This window comes from Apaloderma vittatum, unplaced genomic scaffold, assembly GCF_000703405.1.
Source record: "Apaloderma vittatum isolate BGI_N311 unplaced genomic scaffold, ASM70340v1 scaffold20904, whole genome shotgun sequence".
Lineage (NCBI taxonomy): Eukaryota > Metazoa > Chordata > Aves > Trogoniformes > Trogonidae > Apaloderma > Apaloderma vittatum.
Genome location: NW_009714640.1, coordinates 1 through 20,107, shown reverse-complemented (window position 1 = coordinate 20,107; position 20,107 = coordinate 1). Strand labels below are relative to the sequence as shown.

General features: G+C 40.5%; 1 protein-coding gene across 1 annotated transcript in view; it reads left to right on the top strand.

Annotated features, from left to right (window-relative positions):
- Positions 1–19,665, top strand: part of LOC104273504 (DNA-directed RNA polymerase III subunit RPC2-like) — a gene marked incomplete at its 3' end in the record, with an annotated part of 31,894 nt that extends 12,229 nt beyond the window's left edge. The window contains exons 8-13 of the mRNA XM_009868852.1: positions 125–233; positions 8,099–8,221; positions 9,732–9,848; positions 10,326–10,460; positions 15,618–15,779; positions 19,465–19,665. Coding sequence (XP_009867154.1) covers positions 125–233; positions 8,099–8,221; positions 9,732–9,848; positions 10,326–10,460; positions 15,618–15,779; positions 19,465–19,665 — 847 coding nt within the window. The remainder of the gene's footprint in view (positions 1–124; positions 234–8,098; positions 8,222–9,731; positions 9,849–10,325; positions 10,461–15,617; positions 15,780–19,464) is intronic.
- Positions 19,666–20,107: the final 442 nt, after the last annotated feature.

Genomic DNA, 20,107 nt, shown 5'->3' with positions numbered 1-20,107 from the left:
GAGGAGAAAGTGGGATTAGTTCAAATGAAAGATTGATCAAGCTTAATAAGTTTTATACAGAAGATTCTAGGAGTGTCAGTGCAAACTTTCTGTTGGACATAATGTATTTTCTTTTCAACTTCAGTTCAACTCATGAGAAGAAGAGCAGAACAAATATGGTTGTGAAGCAAGGAAGATTTTACCTGAGGCACAACACTTTGTCAGAAGATATTCCCATTGCTATCATATTTAAGGTAATATAACTGTTGTTTTGGAAAAAACCATTGAAAACAAATCAAGAAAAAAGGCAGTGGTGTAGTTCAAGAATGAAGATCAGCAGCATCTCTCAGCTGCTTAGAGAGTACAAGGCAGGGCTTAGGAAGTGCAAGCTTTTTTTTTGACCTGGGAAGTCATCCTCACTGTACAGCAAAAAGGAGAAGAAGCACCTGCCTACCCCCTTATTGCTTTGTAAGGTCCCTCTGCATGGCTGCCTGTGCTCCTGCTGCTACAGAAAGTTTTCTTTTCTTTTGTTATGAGCTATGTTGCAAACTTGTGTGTAAGGGTCTTTGTTTCTGGTTTTGGTCACCCCCACCTCCAACCTGTGGGCTGCTGAGTAGCTCAGTGCCCTTTGTTTCAGATCTGGGGACTTGCCATAGCCATGAGCTCATTATTCCTGACTTTCAGTCATAGTCACAAACAAAACTGAGCCTTTGGGAAAGTCTTGCAACTCATAGGCCTGTTCCTAAATCTTTTAAGGTTGCTAGAGCTGCTTGCATTTCTTGGCAATTTACTTCGTTCCCCTGAGTTAGCTCTGCCTCACAGTACTTCAGAATCCCTGGCTGATTTGCAAACACTTGCCAGTATCTAAAGTGCAGGGACAGGCTTTGTAGCTTTGAAGTAATCTCTGGCAGGACTGATAAAGGGCTGGGAGAGGCATCCACCCGATTCTGGGGGAGAATTGGGGAGCATTTGCCCTGCCAGCTGAGCTGGTGGCAGTGTTATGCCTTGGCTGTCATTGCCTGTGACACTGCCCAAACCGCTTTGTTTCACTCTCTGCTTCCCTCTTTCATTTTAATTCACCCAGGGGCACACACAAGTGAAGGCGTAAGGATGATTGCTGCCTCGCTGCCTAACAGGACTGGAAGCAGGCTGGTAGCCCATCTGTCTGTGGTATTTAACACTTGGCCTGCAGCCAGTAAAGGTGGTGGGTGGACGTGTACTGTACAGCTGCTGGAGAAGACAGCAGGGCACAGCCAGACCTTTGGCCAAGACCTGTCTTCCGAACAGCCGGTACCTCCTTCTTGTCCTACAGGCTTCGCTGCTGCCTTTGAGTGTGTAGCCTGGTGCAGTGTGTGTGCAGAAGGAAACTGGGCAGCGGTCTTGGAGGCACTGTTCACAGGGAAGGGGACTTGGGGCACAAAAATCAGAGAATCATTAAGACTGGAAAATACCTCTAAGATCATCAAGGCCAACCATCAACCCAACATTACCACAACTGGTAAACTAAGTGCCATGTCTACATGGGTTTTTAACACGCCCAGGAATGGTGACTCCACCACTTCTCTGAGCAGCCTGTTCCGATGCTTCGCCACTCTTCCAGTAAAGAAATTTTTCCCAATATCCAACCTAAACCTCCCCTGGCAAAACTTGAGCTCACTTCCTCTGACTGGATCTAGCAGCCCCCAGAAGTAAATCCTACAGCTCCTTTTTCGGTTTGCAGCACAGAAAGTTTGGGGGGGAGGTGGTAATCCTGGCAATAAATTGCCGGGAGAGGGCAGCAGTTGCTCACGGCATCCAAATACTTGTGCCTGCTATGCTGCTTCCTTGGGGTTGCAACTACAGGCTTTTTTGCATTACCACAGCTCTTTGGCTGACTGAGAGTTGTAAGAATTGGTTTTCTTGTAGGAAGTGCTTTTGTTTCGGTATTAGAAAATGGTTTAATAGTTGGTTTTAGATTTGAGAAATGGCTCTTACCTCTGATTAACCTAATCTCTTCGTGTAGTTGGAGGGGATCATCTAATTTTAGTGACCAGTATTAAAGGAGGTTGAGAAATTATTTGTGGACGGAAATGCATATAAAAGCGTCAGAATTAAGCCCACAACTTTTCTGCTGCAAGAAAGTATTAATGTGGCTCTTAATGCATTTGCTGGAAAATGGAACAGCTGAATTCCACCTTCACTTAGGCATTTTGATTATATTTTGTCACCCCCTGCTGGTATAGATAAATACCTGCTCACAGAAGAGTAACTGCTTTGGGTTATTAAGTCTGTGAAGGTAGTTGGTTTGATTTTTTTTTTAAGTAGCATTATACTGACTATTTGATCGATTTCTGACGGTGTTTGCTATAATTATCCCCTTACCTATATGCATCTTTTATATTCTAGATAACATTGCATAATTTTTCATTTATTGAATAAAGGCTTACAGTTGTTAGAAGCTTTTGGCCCTAGTGCTTTTCAAAGATTTATATTGATTTAATCCAGTTGCAAATTAGCTGCACCCATTTGAACTATTCCAAATGTTCCATTCTTGACTGGCACTGAGCTGTCCTCACGAGTGATCATTTTCTTTGCCTTTCCTTTAATGACGTGTGAACTTCAGGGATCTTCTGTCTGCTTTTGATGAGTCTCCAGCTGGAAACTAAAAATCCCAGATAGTCTTTTCAATGGATTTTTAGGCAGTTGCCAGCCTCTGATATTTCTTATTTGGGCATTGCTGCAACACGGTATTAATTTGTTGTATTTAACTCCTAGAAGCAGGATTATAAATGCTGTAGCCCTGAAATGGCAAAATCCATGACTTGGGGATCCCCATGTGGCCTCGACTCTCTCACGTGGCAGTATTATACATAGGAAATTTGTTGGAAAAGCAAGGAGAATGATTCCTTTCTGCTGAGACCTAAGCCATGGGTGCAGAGCATGGGTCTTCCTCATCACTAGTGAGTGTTCTGCATCTTGTAATGTAGAGATACGCATCTGTAAGGGGCAAAGTTAGGTTGCACTAAGGTCTGAAGTTTTGGTTGCCTTTGCATCCTTACCTTTTACTGTAGCGACTGCTTGTGTAATTTCCAGTTAACAAATAAACTGAAAAAGAGGTGACAAAAATCAGTGCTCTGTATTTCCTTCCAGACTAGCATTCCAGCTGCAACCGCGTTTTACAGACCTCTTGTGTTTTAACTTAGAAAATGACTGATAGTTGGCCCAGTGCATGGGCCTTGTCAGGGACTACCTGAGAGTCAGTGGGAGTAGATTGGGTTTTCAGCTGTCTTTCTAGTCTCTATTGCTTTGAATGGCTCAGTGCTCCTGCAAATGACTTAAGATGTAGATCAGGTCTAGAAAATCATTGTAACTTTATAGGGAAGAAGGCAGGTATTAGAGATATATGATCTAATGTGGATTTAAAGTTCCTGCAACTGTAAAGTGGAGGTATACTAATATCTCATATTTTAACATATTTGTCCAAAGCAAGGGCTGTGAAGTAGAGAGCATTACAAACATCAGCCACTGACAGAGCTGAGACCTAAAATTCATGAAGAGCTTCCTTTAACTAGAATCTAAGAGCACTTTCGTATTTCAGGCATGAGTTGTGGACGCATCTGATGTGCATGGTAGGGCAAGACTTGAAGACTCTAAGACACTGTGTTCCTTATCCTTTCTTTCATGGTGAGGAAGGAAACCCAGGTGCATGAGCTGTGGGGAGGGGTGAAAATAGTGTGCATCTAAAGGTCCTTTGATCTGGATGGGTGGGAGGACTGGACTGTGCAGAGTTACCGTAAAGGGGGGGTGTCTTGCAGTTCATCCTTGTCAGTAGTCTCTTCTAAACTACAAGCCTGAATGACCTTGTTCTGCTGCTCTGCTTTTCTGCCATCTAGACCCATAGGGGTCTTTGTGATTGACATATTTGGAGATTTTACAGGTAGTTGTGCCAAACGTGTAGTTGTGCTTTTGTGAAGTTCAGTACGTTGACCACAACTGGCTTAAAATTTGATAGGCTACAAAAGGCATAGTCCTGGCACTATTCTGGGACAGACTCAGAGTGTCTGCTCTTCAGCTGTGGGGCTGTTAGTCCTGTGTTGCTATGCTAGCTTAAAGATTTTTTCCCCTAACCTCAGTGACAGAAGCAGCTGTGCAGCCCCTGTATATATTTAAATGCAGTTCTTGATTTGAGGTAGTGATATAGATTGGACCGTTTTTTCCCCAAAGTATGATTTGTTGAGATTTTTAAAGGGCTGTTAACTGCCTTGTGATGGGAAACAGACACAACTAATTTGCTTCCTGCTTACTGTGTAACACTGCTTCGTTAGTTAATATACGAATGCAACCAGAATAGTATTTAATGCATCCTGAGTTGGCTTGCAACCCCAAGAGACCTTTGCTTTAGCCATGTGTCATTTGTGCACAAATCTTAGGGCTGTATGAACTGTGCGTAGTGGGTTTTTTGAATACATCAGGCTATGAGCTACACACACTTCATCTGGGAGGCTTGGACAGTTTTAGGTAGCAATGAGCATTGGAGGAGGTGTGGAGTATTTGTGGGGTAATTAAGGGCATCTCTGTCCTGAAAAACATCAGAATTGCATGTGAAGTGGTGCCGCTGCTTTTTCAGAGAGCTCACTACATTGCAGGGAGTTAGCAGCTGTTTTAAGGTAAGGGCTGTTTTTCTCTTGGGTTTATGGTCTTGATTTCAGACTTGACTAACTCCGGAGAGCTGAAGTAAATGAAGGTTGTATAGCACACCAAAACTCTATGAGGAAGGAAGAGAATTACAAGTAAACTGAAGGTTGTTAGAAGTTGAACTTTATGACCGGAACCACTAGATGAAGTATCTTTAGTTTATGTGGGAGTTATGAGGAGCTACTCTAGGACCTGCGGCAAAAGATTGGAACAGCAGGTCGAGTTTCATTTTTACAGACCTGTGTTAGTCTTGGAGCTGTTAAGAAGCAGCTCTAGCGGAACAGCTGACTGATGGTCTTACTGGATCTGCAGAATTACGGGTTCCCATGGCTGCCGTTTCATAGCACGTATCTTTTGAATTATGAAAGCGCCAGACCAATTCTGTCTGTGATGTCAACCTTGAGTTTCCCTGACATCTTTTTAATCCAGTCATCTGCCTGTCTCCATTCTGTAGTTTAGCCTGATGGGCTGCAGGACTACATTCTGAGGAAGTGCCATGGAAACGCCTAGACATCATCATTAAGGCACGAGCTGGGGGAGGAAGAGCTGGGCTCGCGCTCTCTCATACACGGTCTCTCATACGTACACGTGTGTGCGCACGCGTTCATGGGTTGGGCAGCAGGAGCCTCCTTGGTCCTAGGAGGTGGTTGACCTCGGTTGGATCACTTTCTCCCACTTGAACTCAGGATGGTTTGAATATTCTGAATGTTTGCTTTGACTTCTCTGTCTTATGTCCATTGAATAGGAGTCTTTCAACCACCCTCCTCAACAGCCTGCTTACCATCGCCTTCCTGATACTTTTGCTGCTACTGTTAAGTTATCCCTCTGCAACGTCTCCTTCCTCCCCACACCTCCTCCCACCCCATAAAATTAGCCCTTTGTGACATTGCCTTCCAGTCAAAAATAAACAAGACAGCAGTTCTCCTGCTTTGCTTTTGTGTTAATTCCCTTTCCCTTGGCTTTGTCCTGGGATCATGAGCACTTTAAGCACAGGGCCTGTTCCTGCTTTGCAGGTCCTCAGGGTTTCTGTAACACAAACAACAACCCAGGAATATTTTGTTACTCTGCTAGTCATGTTACAGGCTAATTCTGGAGTACGTTTTTAGGTGTTTTTATAGAAGTGCAACGTCAGGGACAAATTTACTAAAAAAGAAAGTGTTAAGATTACAAATCTCTCGATACCAGTATGAGCCTGTTGCTTGCCCCATTAGTATTGCTTGTAGGTGGGTTTCTGTATGCAGCTCTTCCATTGACTGTTGAGAATACAGAGGAGAATAAATGGGTTTGCTTTTAGGCTGTTGCATGAGCACATCTTTTGCAGTCATCTGCCTGAGTATTTAGCCGTAACACATAAATTAATTTCCCCCAATTTTCACTTACCTAACAACATACAGCATATATTGTTTGGTGCAGATCCTGGGCTTTCCCACACACAAATTCAGAATTCTGAACTGAGAGGGCTGCTGCAGACTTCAACTAGAAAATCTACATGGGCATAAAGATATGTCCAGTTCTCATCTTGTTGTTGTCCGACTTTTGATCAAAGAATTCATCAAATTAGAATAAATCATTGAGGCCTCTTGAATTTACTGTGCCTTTCTGGGTTTTTTTTTATGGATGAAGTAAAACTGCAGGTTGACTTTTTTTTTTCCCCATTTGTTTTGTTCACTTTTTGCATGACTATCAGAACCTCGTGCCGTGCTAAAATTAACCTGGTAGACAGAAATAGGATGGTATCTGATCAGCTTGCATTTGATGTGCTTTAGATAAATGTGTTCTTGGTACATATGCCTAGAATGGCACAATGATTTCCTTAATAAAATTTTGTTTTTCTATAGGCTAAGTGGAATATTTGTATGAATCCAGTTGGGGTTCCTAAACTGGTTTGCTTGTCACACATTAAGTCCTACAGATGTAGAAAATGACAGTTGTGAAACTTTTATGCTTTTGTAGGCTTTTTTATGAGTCTGCCTCTCAGGTCATGAGGGATTTTGTTAACTTCTCTACTGAGATTTCTTTTAACTACTGAATGAACTTATTTAAAAGGACAAGGAAGCATAATAATATTTGAAAAACAGAAATTTGAACTACAGTGGTATCACATAGGCAAATTCTGGTTCTGAAAAAAGCCTTGAGATCAGAGGGGTAACTACTTAGTGGAAACAAACTACGATGAAACACTCTTATCTGGTGAAGTAACTGCGTCTTGATTTGGCACTCACGTCTGTCCAAGATGGTGAAATCGTGATCTGTGCTTTGAAATAAAAGGGAAACGTTCTTCTCACACTGCTACGGGAATGTGCTACTTTTGCACTGCTTTTAATTTCTAATAAACCACAAGGTGAAGAGACAGAGTTTTAAAAAAGGAATTTCAACCAACCATTTCTTCTTTTAGGAAGAAAGAAAAAATGAAAGAAAAAAGCTGGATACTTATGATTAGAGCAACAGTTTTGCAAGGGGATAGCATTAGCTAGGTGTTAAGCGAAGTGACACCCAATGAAGGCAATTTTTGAGGCGTTTTTGAGGCAAATGTGACTTTTTGGGACCCTGCCAGTTTTTAATGAGAACCAGAATGCTGGGTTCTGCAGAGGCCGTTATTTACAATGGTCTTTATGGCAGGCAGTTTGAAGAATAATATGAATGCAAACGTAACTTCCTCACAGAGTTCTGAGAAACATATTATAACTCAGTCAGAAGAGGTTTAGTGAGGTTATTCCATATCTTGATACGGCAGAGCTCCAGGCAAATGTGTGATGGGGGGAGCTTTAGCACCATCTGGAATCCACAAAGGCCTTCACTGCTGGCTGCCACCTTGAAACACTTACCGAGAGAGAGATTTTTCTAAATCTTTTAAGCGCTTTCTTAGTTTATTAAGCTCTTTCCGCCATATAAAGTCTAACAAGGTGTCCAAGGATCAGTGAAATAATAGAACGGCTTTTAAGTGGAGTTGTGCAGTGAAGTCATCTTCTAAGTGCAAAGAGCTGTGAAGGAGGTATTGTAAACATTTCTCGCATAGGACGTGCTGCATCACAGTTAACTGAGCTCGAGAAATCGATTGTGTAGACCATGTGTAATCTTTTAAGAAATTTCACCTTCCTTTATTCATTGTAATTTCTGACTTGGTTTTCATTGTTACAAACGTAGGGTTGTTATTACCTGGTATTTAGTTGTTTTCTTAAGAAAAAAACCCACAGAATGTAACTCCTCTCAGTGAAGTAAAAAAGGCTCTCCGAAAAGTGTGTGTTCCTCTTGCTTATCAAGATTTTCATTTAACGTTCTTCCATAGCTAGAATGTGTGCTGCCAGTGCCAGATGGCACAGTTTCTTAGAGAGGAACTTGCTCTTGCTTCGTAATAATGCAGACAAACAATGCCAAATTAGCATAAGCAAATGTCAGTGAGTTAACATAAAGCCTGTGCTATTTCTGTCTTTTCTTCTTTTCCTAGGCCATGGGTGTTGAGAGTGACCAAGAGATTGTACAGATGATTGGCACAGAGGAACATGTGATGGCTGCATTTGCTCCTAGTCTGGAAGAGTGCCAGAAAGCTCAGATTTTTACACAGATGCAGGTGTGTCTTTTTGCATGGCCAGAGGCTATAAAAATCTGAAAAAGTTGGGTATTGACCACTTTGTTGCATCAGCAATCAACATACACTTTGAGTTTTGAGGTTTGAGATTTTGGGAGGTTATTTTAAGATGAGTGTTTTTAAGGGGACAGGGCTTGTCAAAAGTGAGTCTTTGCTTTTGTTGCCTAACTGAATTAAAAAAACAAAGTCCAGAAATGCTTTGTTTTCAGAAGCCCAGGGTTAGGTTTTAATGCATGTGACAAGTGGTGATGTCCCTAAGATTAGCAGTTTTTGCTGAAGATGATTCCCATTTTTTAAAAAGGAATTGCATGCCCCATTTTGCAGAAAGCCCACTGATGTGCACATGGCCATTTAATCATGAGTAGATGTTCTCCTCCAGTTCTAAGCTCTTGTATAAACCCCACAATAACAGCCACTCTCGATCCTCCTGAAGACTTGCCAGAATTCTGTTCAGCTTGTATACTTTTTTAATTAGCCAGAACATAGGCCATGTTGCTGCCAGCATTTCCATGATGTACATATTAATCTGCTAGAAGAAGATTTTGAAGATTAGTCTTACTTCTGCTATTACATTGTAAACTTTATCGAATCTTTTCACGTGTGGTGTTGAGTGCTGTAAAGGGAACATCTTTCTAGTTTGCATCTTTTGGGGCTTTTTCAGGGTTAGAGGTAGCATGAAAGCCTCCTAATTCAGAATCAGAAGAGTAAAATGGTGATGCTGGAAGAACATAGAGAAACGTGAAGTAGAAAAACAGAAATACAGAAATTACTCTGCAATAAATGTGAAATGAAATTAAAAGAAAGTGAGCTGTTTGGGGCCGAAGGTAACAGGTGGAAAGGATAGTCTGTCATTTAGTGGAGAGAGTAATTCTTTGGCAGAGGGGCCTGACTTCATTACCAGGCAGGAACTTCCTGTGTGGATGTGGGTAGTTTCTTTGACTCATCTGACCCTGAATTCTGCAGACTGATTCCAGTTCCTGGGCAACCAGTAAGAGAGTAGGAACCCATTAATCACAGCAAGGTACTCCTGGAGACAGATGTGGATGCCTCACAGTAGCGTTTGTGCCTGTTAAACAGCAAATGCCACCTCAGGGTCTAATACCTGAATGAAACTTAGCAAGTACACAAAAGAACTGGAGGTGAAAAGTCAAATTAAATAAACTAGATATTTTTGGAATTTGTATAATCCTTTTCCCTATATCTCTGCAATCCTCTTTCTTTTAATATTTTAGTAGCCATGCCCTTTCACCACTTCCCAACCCAAATGTTATCAACATATGATAAACAGCATCTTGTATATTTAATTATAATGTTTTTTATTATTATTAGGATCACTTATGTGTTTGGTATTTTGCACTTTGCTTGGAGTTTGTGTCACCTGTGGCTAGTGGGACTGCACTGACTGAGGAATACTTACAAATTACTGTGTATGTGTGTATTTGTATAGGTTACAGTTCTGATATTAACTCAAGTTAATTCCCCACCTTGACAGGCATTGAAGTACATTGGAAACAAAGTACGAAGGCAAAGGATGTGGGGAGGTCCAAAGAAAACAAAGATGGAAGAAGCACGAGAGCTTCTAGCATCAACTATTCTGACCCACGTTCTTGTATGTCATGTTGTTTTTTAAACTAAAAATGTGTGTAGTTATTTATGGTGTTAACTATGTTGGCGAGGAAAAATGTCTTTGCTTTGTAGCTGAGATAAAGTAAATCATCCTCAAAATAATGGGGAAGACATAGGTTGAGTCAAAATTAATCTTTATGAAATGCTATACTGTTGAACTACTTATTATACTATGCATTTTTTTCTTCATAGTCAGGCAGTATCAGCTGTTAGTTCAAGACCTTATTCTCATGGCCTGTACCTTTATTCTTATTTGTTTTCATTTACTATCCTTTTCAATGCCATTAATGTATATTACTTTTAGCAGTTTTTAAGAAGGTAAAGTGCACAAATCCCTTTCCTAACTCCTCAGTCAGCCCAGATTACCCATTGATTTAAATGGATGTATCTGAATAAGAACTAAGGAACTGATCCTGAGACATCACTGTGGGTTGTGGTTTTTTATTGTTTTTTTTTATAGGTGAAGGAATTCAATTTTCGTGCTAAGTGCATATACACAGCAGTGATGGTGCGCAGGGTAATTTTGGCTCAAGGGGAAAATAAAGTAGATGACAGAGACTACTATGGAAATAAACGTTTGGAGTTGGCGGGGCAGGTGAGTTTTTACTTAAGAGCAAGTTCTCTTTTTGGGATTTTGTTATTACGTGCTTTTAAAAGACGCAGGATAAGGAGCATCCCTGTCTTCTTGTTTGAAGGGTTTTAACTCTCATTTTTGTTGGCTTTTGTGTTGACTCTTAGATATGCTTCCCCAACTGAGCCTAATAAATTATATCCTCACTTCCGTATTGCCTCTTTATACCAAATAAAAGGACAGAGCAGCATAAATACAGCATCAGTTCTAGTTCTGTTCTAAGACTGTTAGTGCTGAGAAGGCAGCGGTAAGATCCAAGCAGCTGGGTGAGGGAATTAACTTGGACCAAGTGAGTGCCTGCGTGTCAGGTCCAGGCTGTCCCACTCTGGAGAACCCAGCTTGTGTGTCAGCTCGTGGAACAGCCACTCAAGCCTCCTGTGGTTTGGATTGCTTACATGTAGTCAACTGCCTTTCTAGCCTAGAGAGTAGCGTGAATTAACCAAGTATTTTGAAGTTAACTTGAGCACTAATGAAAATGGATTGCGTGGACTTCCTTGCTTGCAGAATTTGGCACTGGAGGTAGAAACGGTAACAAAGGGCGGCAGTAACAAGGAGGCAGCGGTTTAAGATGTCTGACCAGCGCTGTTCTTTTGCGGAAGGGGTGCCAGTTCACCGCTGTGTTCTCCTAATGCAGTGGGAATTTGCCTGTCGGATGAAGAAACTGCTTAGTTGCCACGGTGTGGGTTTTTCCTCGCCATGCGTGGTTATTTGATTAACCAGTTTAGATTAGGAGTGGATTTCTTTGCTGTGCTCTGTATTAAGTTGGAATTTTGTCAGTCAGTATCATCTCAGAGTATTGAACATTGCATCAGAAATTCAAACAAGCATACGTAATGCACCAGGTTGGAGAAACTGCCGTCTCTGCTCCCCACATCACTTGCATTGGGGTTTCTGCTGCAGCACAAGTAATGATATTCCTTCCTTTCTGTGGGAATTCTCATTTTACTGTACTTTTTAAGGTGTGTGCTTGCATATTGTCTTGTACTCCTCCTCCCCACCCTGCCCTGTCCTCCGTGCACAGCTGTGGACGCAGACACACCATGATAACAAAGCCAATGTGTGTTTTTAATACATTAAGGAGGACTATGCAGGGGAGGTTGTAACACTTGATTAAAAGTGTTCTTGTTCTCGTGATATTTTAAAAGCTCATTTCAAGATGACCGCTTGAATTCCTCTCTGCTACATTATCAGTGTACTATTTATTTTGATTGGATTACAGACTAGAAAGTGTAGAGATTTTTTGCCAGTTTCTAAATGTTTGTGTTTAGCTAAAGTTTGTGTAGATAAAATGTTTGGTTTGGTTTGTTGTTTTTTAATGTCAGCATGTTCCTAGAATAAAAATCCCAATGATTTAAAATTTGCATAAAGGGAAAAAAAAAAAAAGAACAGATTCCCATGTGAGGAGAAAAACATAGCGGTCTAAACAATGTAAAGACATAAAAGGCATTGTGTTTATAAAAATGTGTGAAAACAATAGCTGCTAATTTCACACCCCATGGGACAAGAGAGTACGAAATGTGCTTTAGCTTTAGATAACAGAGTTGTATCCACTAGCCAAGCTGGTTTACAGAGCTTTCTCTTAGTCTTCCTGCCACTAGAGGCTTGGTAGGCCAGGTGCCAGCTGAGGTGTTAGCAAAACCTACCGATTTCAGGCTTAATCTTTTCACCTACCTTTTCTCCTTCCTTAATGTGTTCATTATTTGCTAAGCATTACTCTGTTCTTTGTCCTCATTTTTTTTTTTTTCTAATGCAGCTTGCTTTGTATGTGTGAGATATGGAACAGCACCAAAATCCGGCACCCTGGAAAGCAAGGGATTTCTACCCTGTGACAAAAGAATACCGCCTTGACTTCAGAGATTGCCTAATCCCAGCTGTTCTGATAATATAATTAAGGCTGCCTAATGTCTTTAATTTTTGCAACCAGTTTGTGTGAAAGGGAGAATTTGGCACTCTAAAGGCTTAAACGCTAAATAGCAATCTCAAGGCGCCTAATTAGAATTCTCTGACATTAAGCTAATTGGTGAAACTGTATTTCAGCAGCTTAACTTCTTTATTAATTTTTCTTAGGATTTTCAATGAAAATCAATTGATGAGCTGTCAGTATTTTATTTTTTTTTTCTTAAATATAATTTGCTCTGTAGTGTTCCTGTCTGAAGCGGGCTGAAAGGCCCTGGACTAACTATGAAATCCACTGAATATTATCACTGGCATTCCATCCTATTTCTTTAATCTCTTGCTCTTGACCTAAATAATGTGGTTATTGTGCGATTCTGCTTTGCCAGATAGTCAGAGCTCTTAGAGAGTCTGTGAGTGAAATTAGCAAAGTATGATGCTTTCCAGACAGGAAGATAGTAGCAAGTTGGTATACTTGGGGTGTAACTTGATTTATTAGTTCAGAGAAGAAGATGGACAGCATGTCTTTATAATCCCTGTGGCATGTGGTATATGGAGATTCTTGGAATTTTATGATCAAGAAAACAGATATGAAGTCACTTTCTGAGTGATTTTTTTTAAATATTCTGATAAATGTTTTGTTAAATGTCATAGGTCCTGCTCAAATATGTTGAGATCAAATGTATACCATCATTGATTTCAAAAGAGTCTTGATCTTATTTGACAAGGCTATTGGACATCTTAAAACTGTGCACTATGCTTTCCCTAGTTTTGAAGTACTTCCTTCATAATCTAGTGTTTGGAGACTCCAGTGGGTTCTCCTATCTAATACGATGCTTCACAAAAGATCCTTTTAGTTCTTATGGAAATCTGATTTACATGATCTCTGACATTGCAGGTGACTGGATTTCTTCTGACAGTGGTGAGAGAGTATCACAGAATCAGAGAATCATAGAGTGGCCTGGGTTGGAAGGGACCTTAGAGATCATCTAGTCCAACCTCCCTGTCATGGGCAGGGACGCCTCTCAACTAGATCAGGCTACTCAAGGCCTCACCCAACCTGGCGTTGAACACCTTAAGGGAGGGGGCAGCCACAGCTTCTCTGGACAGTTTATTCCAGAGTCTTGTCACCTTCGTGGCATCGCCTCATAAATGCTAATCATACTACAAGCATCAGGAAGGGAACACCTTCCTCTCATGCCAGGGACAGGTCCAAAAAACTCATTTAACTAGTTTTCCACAAAAACTCTCTGTTCAAAGTGGAAATAGGATTCCGTTTATGTCAAGGGTTAACACATAATGTGTGTTATCGCTGGTTTTACAATGTAGTGAATGAACACTAAGTGTTCCTTATGTCTTGTAGAGTAGACTGTCAAATATAATCCTCTCCGTGAAGGCCAGTGAGAGCATTTTATTGCAAGTCAGATGTCTGGCTTGAGTTTCCACGTATCAGTGTTGTTTTTCTCAGTCTTAAATGCATTTGTGATGCCAGTAAAAAGGGCAGGTTATAGTTGAGTTAGCTGCTTTACTGTGTCATTTGCCAAATGCTTTGGTCAGCCCAGCTGGGGCATGTGGTTATTGGAAAGCAAATGAAAGCTTCCCCAGTCGTAGAGGAATGAAGGGTTTTCTCTCGTTTCCAGAAGGTGAGGGGAAGTTGGGACTATGTCTGATGGAGACAGGTCAAATTCAGTTTAATTCTGTACATGCAGAAATTAAATAATGTGGCAGACTCCAGAATGTCATAGCCTTTGGGGGCCGCATACCAAGCTTGTTCAGCCCTACAGAGCTTTGTACACTGGGAGCTACCATTTCTGGCGTTGGTAGCTGCTGCATTTTTAGTTCTTCGGACACTCGGAGCTGCTCTGAAATAGCGTCCCAGGACAGAAGTGCCAGGCTTTAAAATTTACATGGCAAGCTTGCAAAGCTAAAAATTGTGAACACTTACAAGGTATTATGTAATGCAGATCTAAGTGTTTAGGAAGCTGTGAGTGTCTGTGAAGAGAGGTTGAGCAAACTGGCAGAAGCCAAGCAGATCGGACAGCAAAAAGACTCACATCACAAGCTTTTGTAGCTTTTTCCTTTTATAGCTCTTTGAAAAACTAAAAGTAAGTCGTATACATAAAAGGGTAACAACTGGCTTAAATTGCAGCATTTTTGAAGGGTTGTATTGCTGGTTGGTTGTTGCTGTTTTGGCATTTTTTTAAATTCAGCTGTGTTATGTAGCTTCTTTGCTTAAACTGTAGACTTTTTTTTTTTTTAAGGGAGAAATGTGAAAGTGCATTGCACTTTCCAGGTAGTAGCACTTCTAGAAAAGGATGGCATGTATTGAACCAGGTGGACTCTCTGTGGGTGCAGTTGGTTTTCCATAGATTATGTTTGGCAGAAAGTGGCAGGATAAAAGTGTATCTGAGTGAGGAAGCTGTCTACATAACTTGAGATATGTCTTGCCAGCTGTCAAGAGCAGTGGCTGCTTCTGGGCCCCGAAAAAACTACTCTTTTAGTTCTGCTTGTGCAGAAGCAACAGTAACTGCACCTTTTGTGCCTCAGTCTGGTCTTGCTTCCAGACTCCGTGCGGCTGATTTGCTTCCCCCAGGGACCCCTTACCTTGGATGTCTGTCTTGTCCATTTTAAGTAGCTCCTGGAAAAGGAGACTTTAAACAGCCCTTTTTTGCTTTTAGTGATAGAGTATCTCAAAATGACTTTTCACTTACAGCTTTATTGCTTTACTTATTGCATATTGCTTTACTGCAGTTACTTCATCTAGTGTTAGAAGCTGGTCTTGCCTCCAAATCTTGTGTGTAGTTGAGGGTTATAGATTTAAGGTTTTAAAGCTTTAAGAGAGTTTGTCGCTTGAGGAAGGAAAAAGTAGATTAGATGGGTTACAGTGTATCAGATTAGGGAAAACATTAAATGGATAGTGTAGAGATGTATGGGTTTGCTAAGATATTGTGAAGGAAGGATTAAAGCAAACTGGAAAAGGACAAATGTGTAGACTTAGATCATTCTTCAACTTAATTTGCTTTCTATTATGAGGTAATTTCTCTAATATTACACTATAACTTAAAAAGGCAAAAAACTTGTGAGAAAAATATAAGTTGAGAACTGGAGGATATTTTTTCAACTGACAAGGAGTGTAAAGATTGAAATATTAGACATGTTTTCCCCTTCCCATTTCCTGACCTACACAAGTAAAATTTATCCCTGAATCCAATTGTTTTGTATTTCCAGCTTCTTTCCCTTCTATTTGAAGATTTGTTCAAAAAATTTAACTCTGAGCTGAAAAAGATTGCTGACCAGGTAATCCCCAAGCAGCGTGCAGCTCAGTTTGATGTAGTGAAGCATATGCGTCAAGACCAAATCACCAATGGCATGGTCAATGCCATCTCCACAGTAAGTATTTTTGGTTTCATTTTAGTATGTAAAGTTCTTACACCACAGTGAATGATGGAAATGTGGAAATTTTCTTCTGATGACTCTACTATCTTTGGTTGTAAAAGCAAATCTGTTTAACTTTCTTTACAGATTAAAATTGCAAAACTCTGTCACAGACAGGGCTTTTGGAACTCACTGAAGAACCATTAACCATCAAACCACTTTTTATTTCACCATTTATTTCTAAATGATGTTTTAAGGAATGGTAGAAATAAACAATTTTGAGATAGTGAATGTTTGTATTTATCCAGCTTGCTGCTTCTAGGTTCTTCTTGACTGTGTGGTCCACAGTATTTTTTATTATCTTAATTTAGCTAGGGTCGGGTTACATCATAGGACCAAAAGATGGCTGAACAACAGCAGGAAACCATCATAAACAGAAGACACCTGGCAGCAAGAATAACAGTAGAAAAAAAAAAAAAGGTGAATTTTGAGATCCTTAAGGGCAGTGACTTTATATTCTTCATATGAAGCTGCTTCAATGAGCAGATTTGCAGCATAGAAATTAGTGCTTCTCTGCTAATGGTACTAGACTGTTTAACTGAGGGAACTGTCATATGCTGTATTATTGCAAAAAAAACCCGTAATTAAGGCTTTAAATATTTGTCTTGGTTAGATTTCAGCCTGTGTCTGCCTTCTACTAAAATGAATATTTTCATTCTTGCCAGTGGACAAGAACAAAAATACAATTGCTGACTTTGTCTCTTACTTCACAGATCTGCAAGAGCAGTTTGTGAGATGGTTCCTGAAATCTAGCTACTAGCTTGTAAATGACTTTGAAATCCATGATTTTGTAAGAAATTAGATTAGTCTAAGTGTTTTAGTGGCTGGTAAAAATTGTGCAACTTAATTTTTAATCTTTGAAATTCTTGAGAGGGCTTTTCTGCCTAGCATGAAACAGAGGGTTTTCTTCAGTTCTTGTAAACAAAATTAACTCCACAAATTACATCCAAACCCACCAACGGTCTGTTACTTACAAATCCCAGTGTTAAAGCTTATCACTATTTAATTTTATGAGTGCCTCAAATGTAGCTAAGTCTCTACAGTGCACGTAACCAAAGCAATTGACAGATTTGTTTCTCTAAATGCTAGTGCATTCTTCTAGCCAGTGCCAGTTTTTCCATTTGGACTGACAGAGATAAATCTGAAAACTATTCAGTACATATTTTCAAGTCTTCCTCCTTCCACTATCTTTGGACTTTTTTTTCACTGCCACATAAGCAGTTAAACACCATCTGCTCTTAAGCATTGAAAATAATTTCTCAGGAACAATGCCCAGTGCATACTATTCAAGAGATTAAGCAAATACCATAAAAATCATTCTTGGAAACGCCAATCTCCAGTCTCACCAGAATGCTTCAATGATAGTCTCAAAGAGCATGAAATAACTCAGCAGATTCATAATTACACCAGTAGCATGCAAAAGAATTCATAGCACTACTGCGTCATTTGTACAGTGGAATTCAGTGATGTTTGCTATAGGTCTTCTTTTTACCCCGGAAAATACGAGAAGAGGCCAGGCGGCAATGCCACAGGCCTCAGGCATTTCGGCTTCTGCGGAATCATCTGATGCTGCTGAGGGAGCAGCTCTGAGTTCACAGGAGTTTTCAGTAGGAAGCTCTCTGCTGGGGATGGTCTCAGAATGTCCTTGGCCCTATCTGGGGTTCCTGGGACAGCTTTTGAAGGAAATGGGCGGTCACTTCCAAAGCACAAAGAATTTTTCATGTTATTTCTTCGGGCAGCATTTTTATGTCTCCTTTCCTCCAGTCTTCAAGATTTCACAGTCTTCTGAGCAGTGAAGAAGAAACCACATGCTCGATTAGATTACAGATGCAATCAGTTTTAGCATGAGGAAGAATTCATTTATTGTTCTTTTCCACTTATATTCTGATAACTTCAGTTGTTAAAGAATTAAATGGTCAGTGAGTGAACCCTTCCTAAGAAGGTTGAGCAAGTGGACTGACTTACAGTTGGGTAAGTCATGTCTTTCCACTTTCTGTAACAAGAGAAAAAGGGAAGTTGTGCGGACTGTTTGATAGTCTCTCCAGTGGAAGCAAATAGCTTCATTTGGATGGGTGATGGTTTCTTGGCTGCTCATTGCAAAATGGGTTTGTGCTGTTAATGTGTAAGTAAAGAAGCTGAGCAAATCTCATAAATCATAGAATAACCTAGGTTGGAAGGGATCTTAGAGATCATCTAATCCAACCCCCCTGCCATGGGCAGGGATGCCACCTCTCGACTAGACCAGGTTACTCAAGGCCTTAACCAACTTGGCCTTGAAAACCTCAAGGGAAGGGGCACCTACAACGTCTCTGGACAATTTATTCCAGAGTCTTGCCATCCTTGTACTGAAGAATTTTTTCCTAAGATCCAGTCTAAATCTGTTTTCCTTTAACTGAAATCTGTTTCCCCTTGTCCTACTGGTGGACACTTTTGTGAAAAGTCCCTCCCCAGCCTTCCTGTAGGTTCCCTTCAGGTATTGGAAGGTAGTTATAAGGTCACCCTGGAGTCTTCTCTTTTTGAGACTGAACAATCCCAGCTCCCTCAGCCTGTCCTTATAGCAGAGGATCTCCCTCTCAGGATTTTAGTGTGGTACAGCAAGTGAGCTTCAAATTATTTGTTAGCATTGGTGAGCTGTGTTTATCTGAAGGGCTGCAGGAATTAGGAGAGGGCAATCCTTGGTCGTGTGTTACCTGTGAGATATTCATTGCCTTTGAACTGACCAGTAACATGGTGACTGGGGTAAATAGTAGTAGTTGGGACAGAAACTTCCTGTATCCACTGACTCAGATGCTGGGAACTGTAAATATGTCATGAAGAAAAAAAGTTGTAGCACCAAGTTTCAAGATTTTACAGTAGAGATTATTAAATCCACTTGGCATGGAAACATGATGATGTCATACAACATTCTCTGAACTGCTTTGTTCTCCTGATTAAAACCACAAGTGATGCTGCCTGTGACAGTCCTGAAGAATGACACCTCTGACTTACACATGGATCTTGCATTTCATATTTGGCATAATCCTACCAGAGAAGTTGGGGAGAACTAACCCCCACCACCATTCTTCTCCTGTGAGAAGACTCGTCAGTGAGTCTTTTTCCTCTGGATTCTAAAAGCAAAAGACTTCAAACAAGTACAGATGGCTTTGACATTGGACTTGTCCAGCATAAATGGCTGTATTTCCTAGAAAAATAACAAATCACAAAGAAGGCAGAACTGATAGTTTGTGGATTCTGTTGTAAAGGTATATTTCACTCAAAATACCGTGTTCTTTTTTTAAATAATCAAAAAAATCTGTAAAAGGAGAACAGGAAATAATTTAGCTAAATTTGAATATTGATTACCTGTGAGGGACAGATGGTGAAGACTCTGTATGATTGAATCTGTAATTGCAAAAGTATCCCTTCATCTGAAAGAGCAGTTCTGTTTTTTCAACTTCTTATTAATACCTGGCACAAGTGTGTTATAACTAGTAGTTTATATGCAGGTAGGTAGTTCAAAAGTTGTTTTATATGTAAATGGGCGTTTGCTGGGCAAAGCTCCTCAGATATTGTTCTGTCTAGATACTGAAAAAAGACCTGTAATGCTGATACAGGGAGAAACCGCAATAACACTTTTGAAACTTTTATTTTTCTCCTACAGGGAAATTGGTCTCTGAAGAGATTCAAAATGGACCGCCAAGGCGTTACGCAAGTATTGTCCCGCTTGTCTTACATATCTGCTCTGGGAATGATGACTAGAATCTCTTCGCAGTTTGAAAAGACCAGGAAAGTGAGTGGTCCTCGGTCACTACAGCCATCTCAGTGGGGGATGCTCTGCCCATCTGACACTCCTGAAGGAGAGGTGAGGAACTTCTATTTTGCTTTCAGTATTTCTTGTCCTGAGGAATGGAGATACTGTTTGTTTTGAAGCGGGTGGTCTTTGATCAGGGGAAGAATTCTGATGAGCAGGTTTCTGGCCAAATAAATTCAGTCTGATAACGCAACTAGTGTGTCTTCTCACATCCCATCTATTTACATTGTGGTCCTCCTTACTATATTGTTTTTTTTCTCCTGTGTGAGTAGACTGGCTGGAAACTGTTCAGAAATCACTTTGCTCTATGAGAATGACATGAGGGTTCCTGGCTTCCTGTTTTTACAGCAGTGCTACTTGCTGTTTTCTGATCAGAGCAGAGAGGAACCCTAAATTCCTATCCCTTTGTTTTATAATAAATGTTCTGTTATGAAGTCGCAGCACGAACCTGTGATTTTTCTAGAAACATTATTATTATTATTATTATTATTAT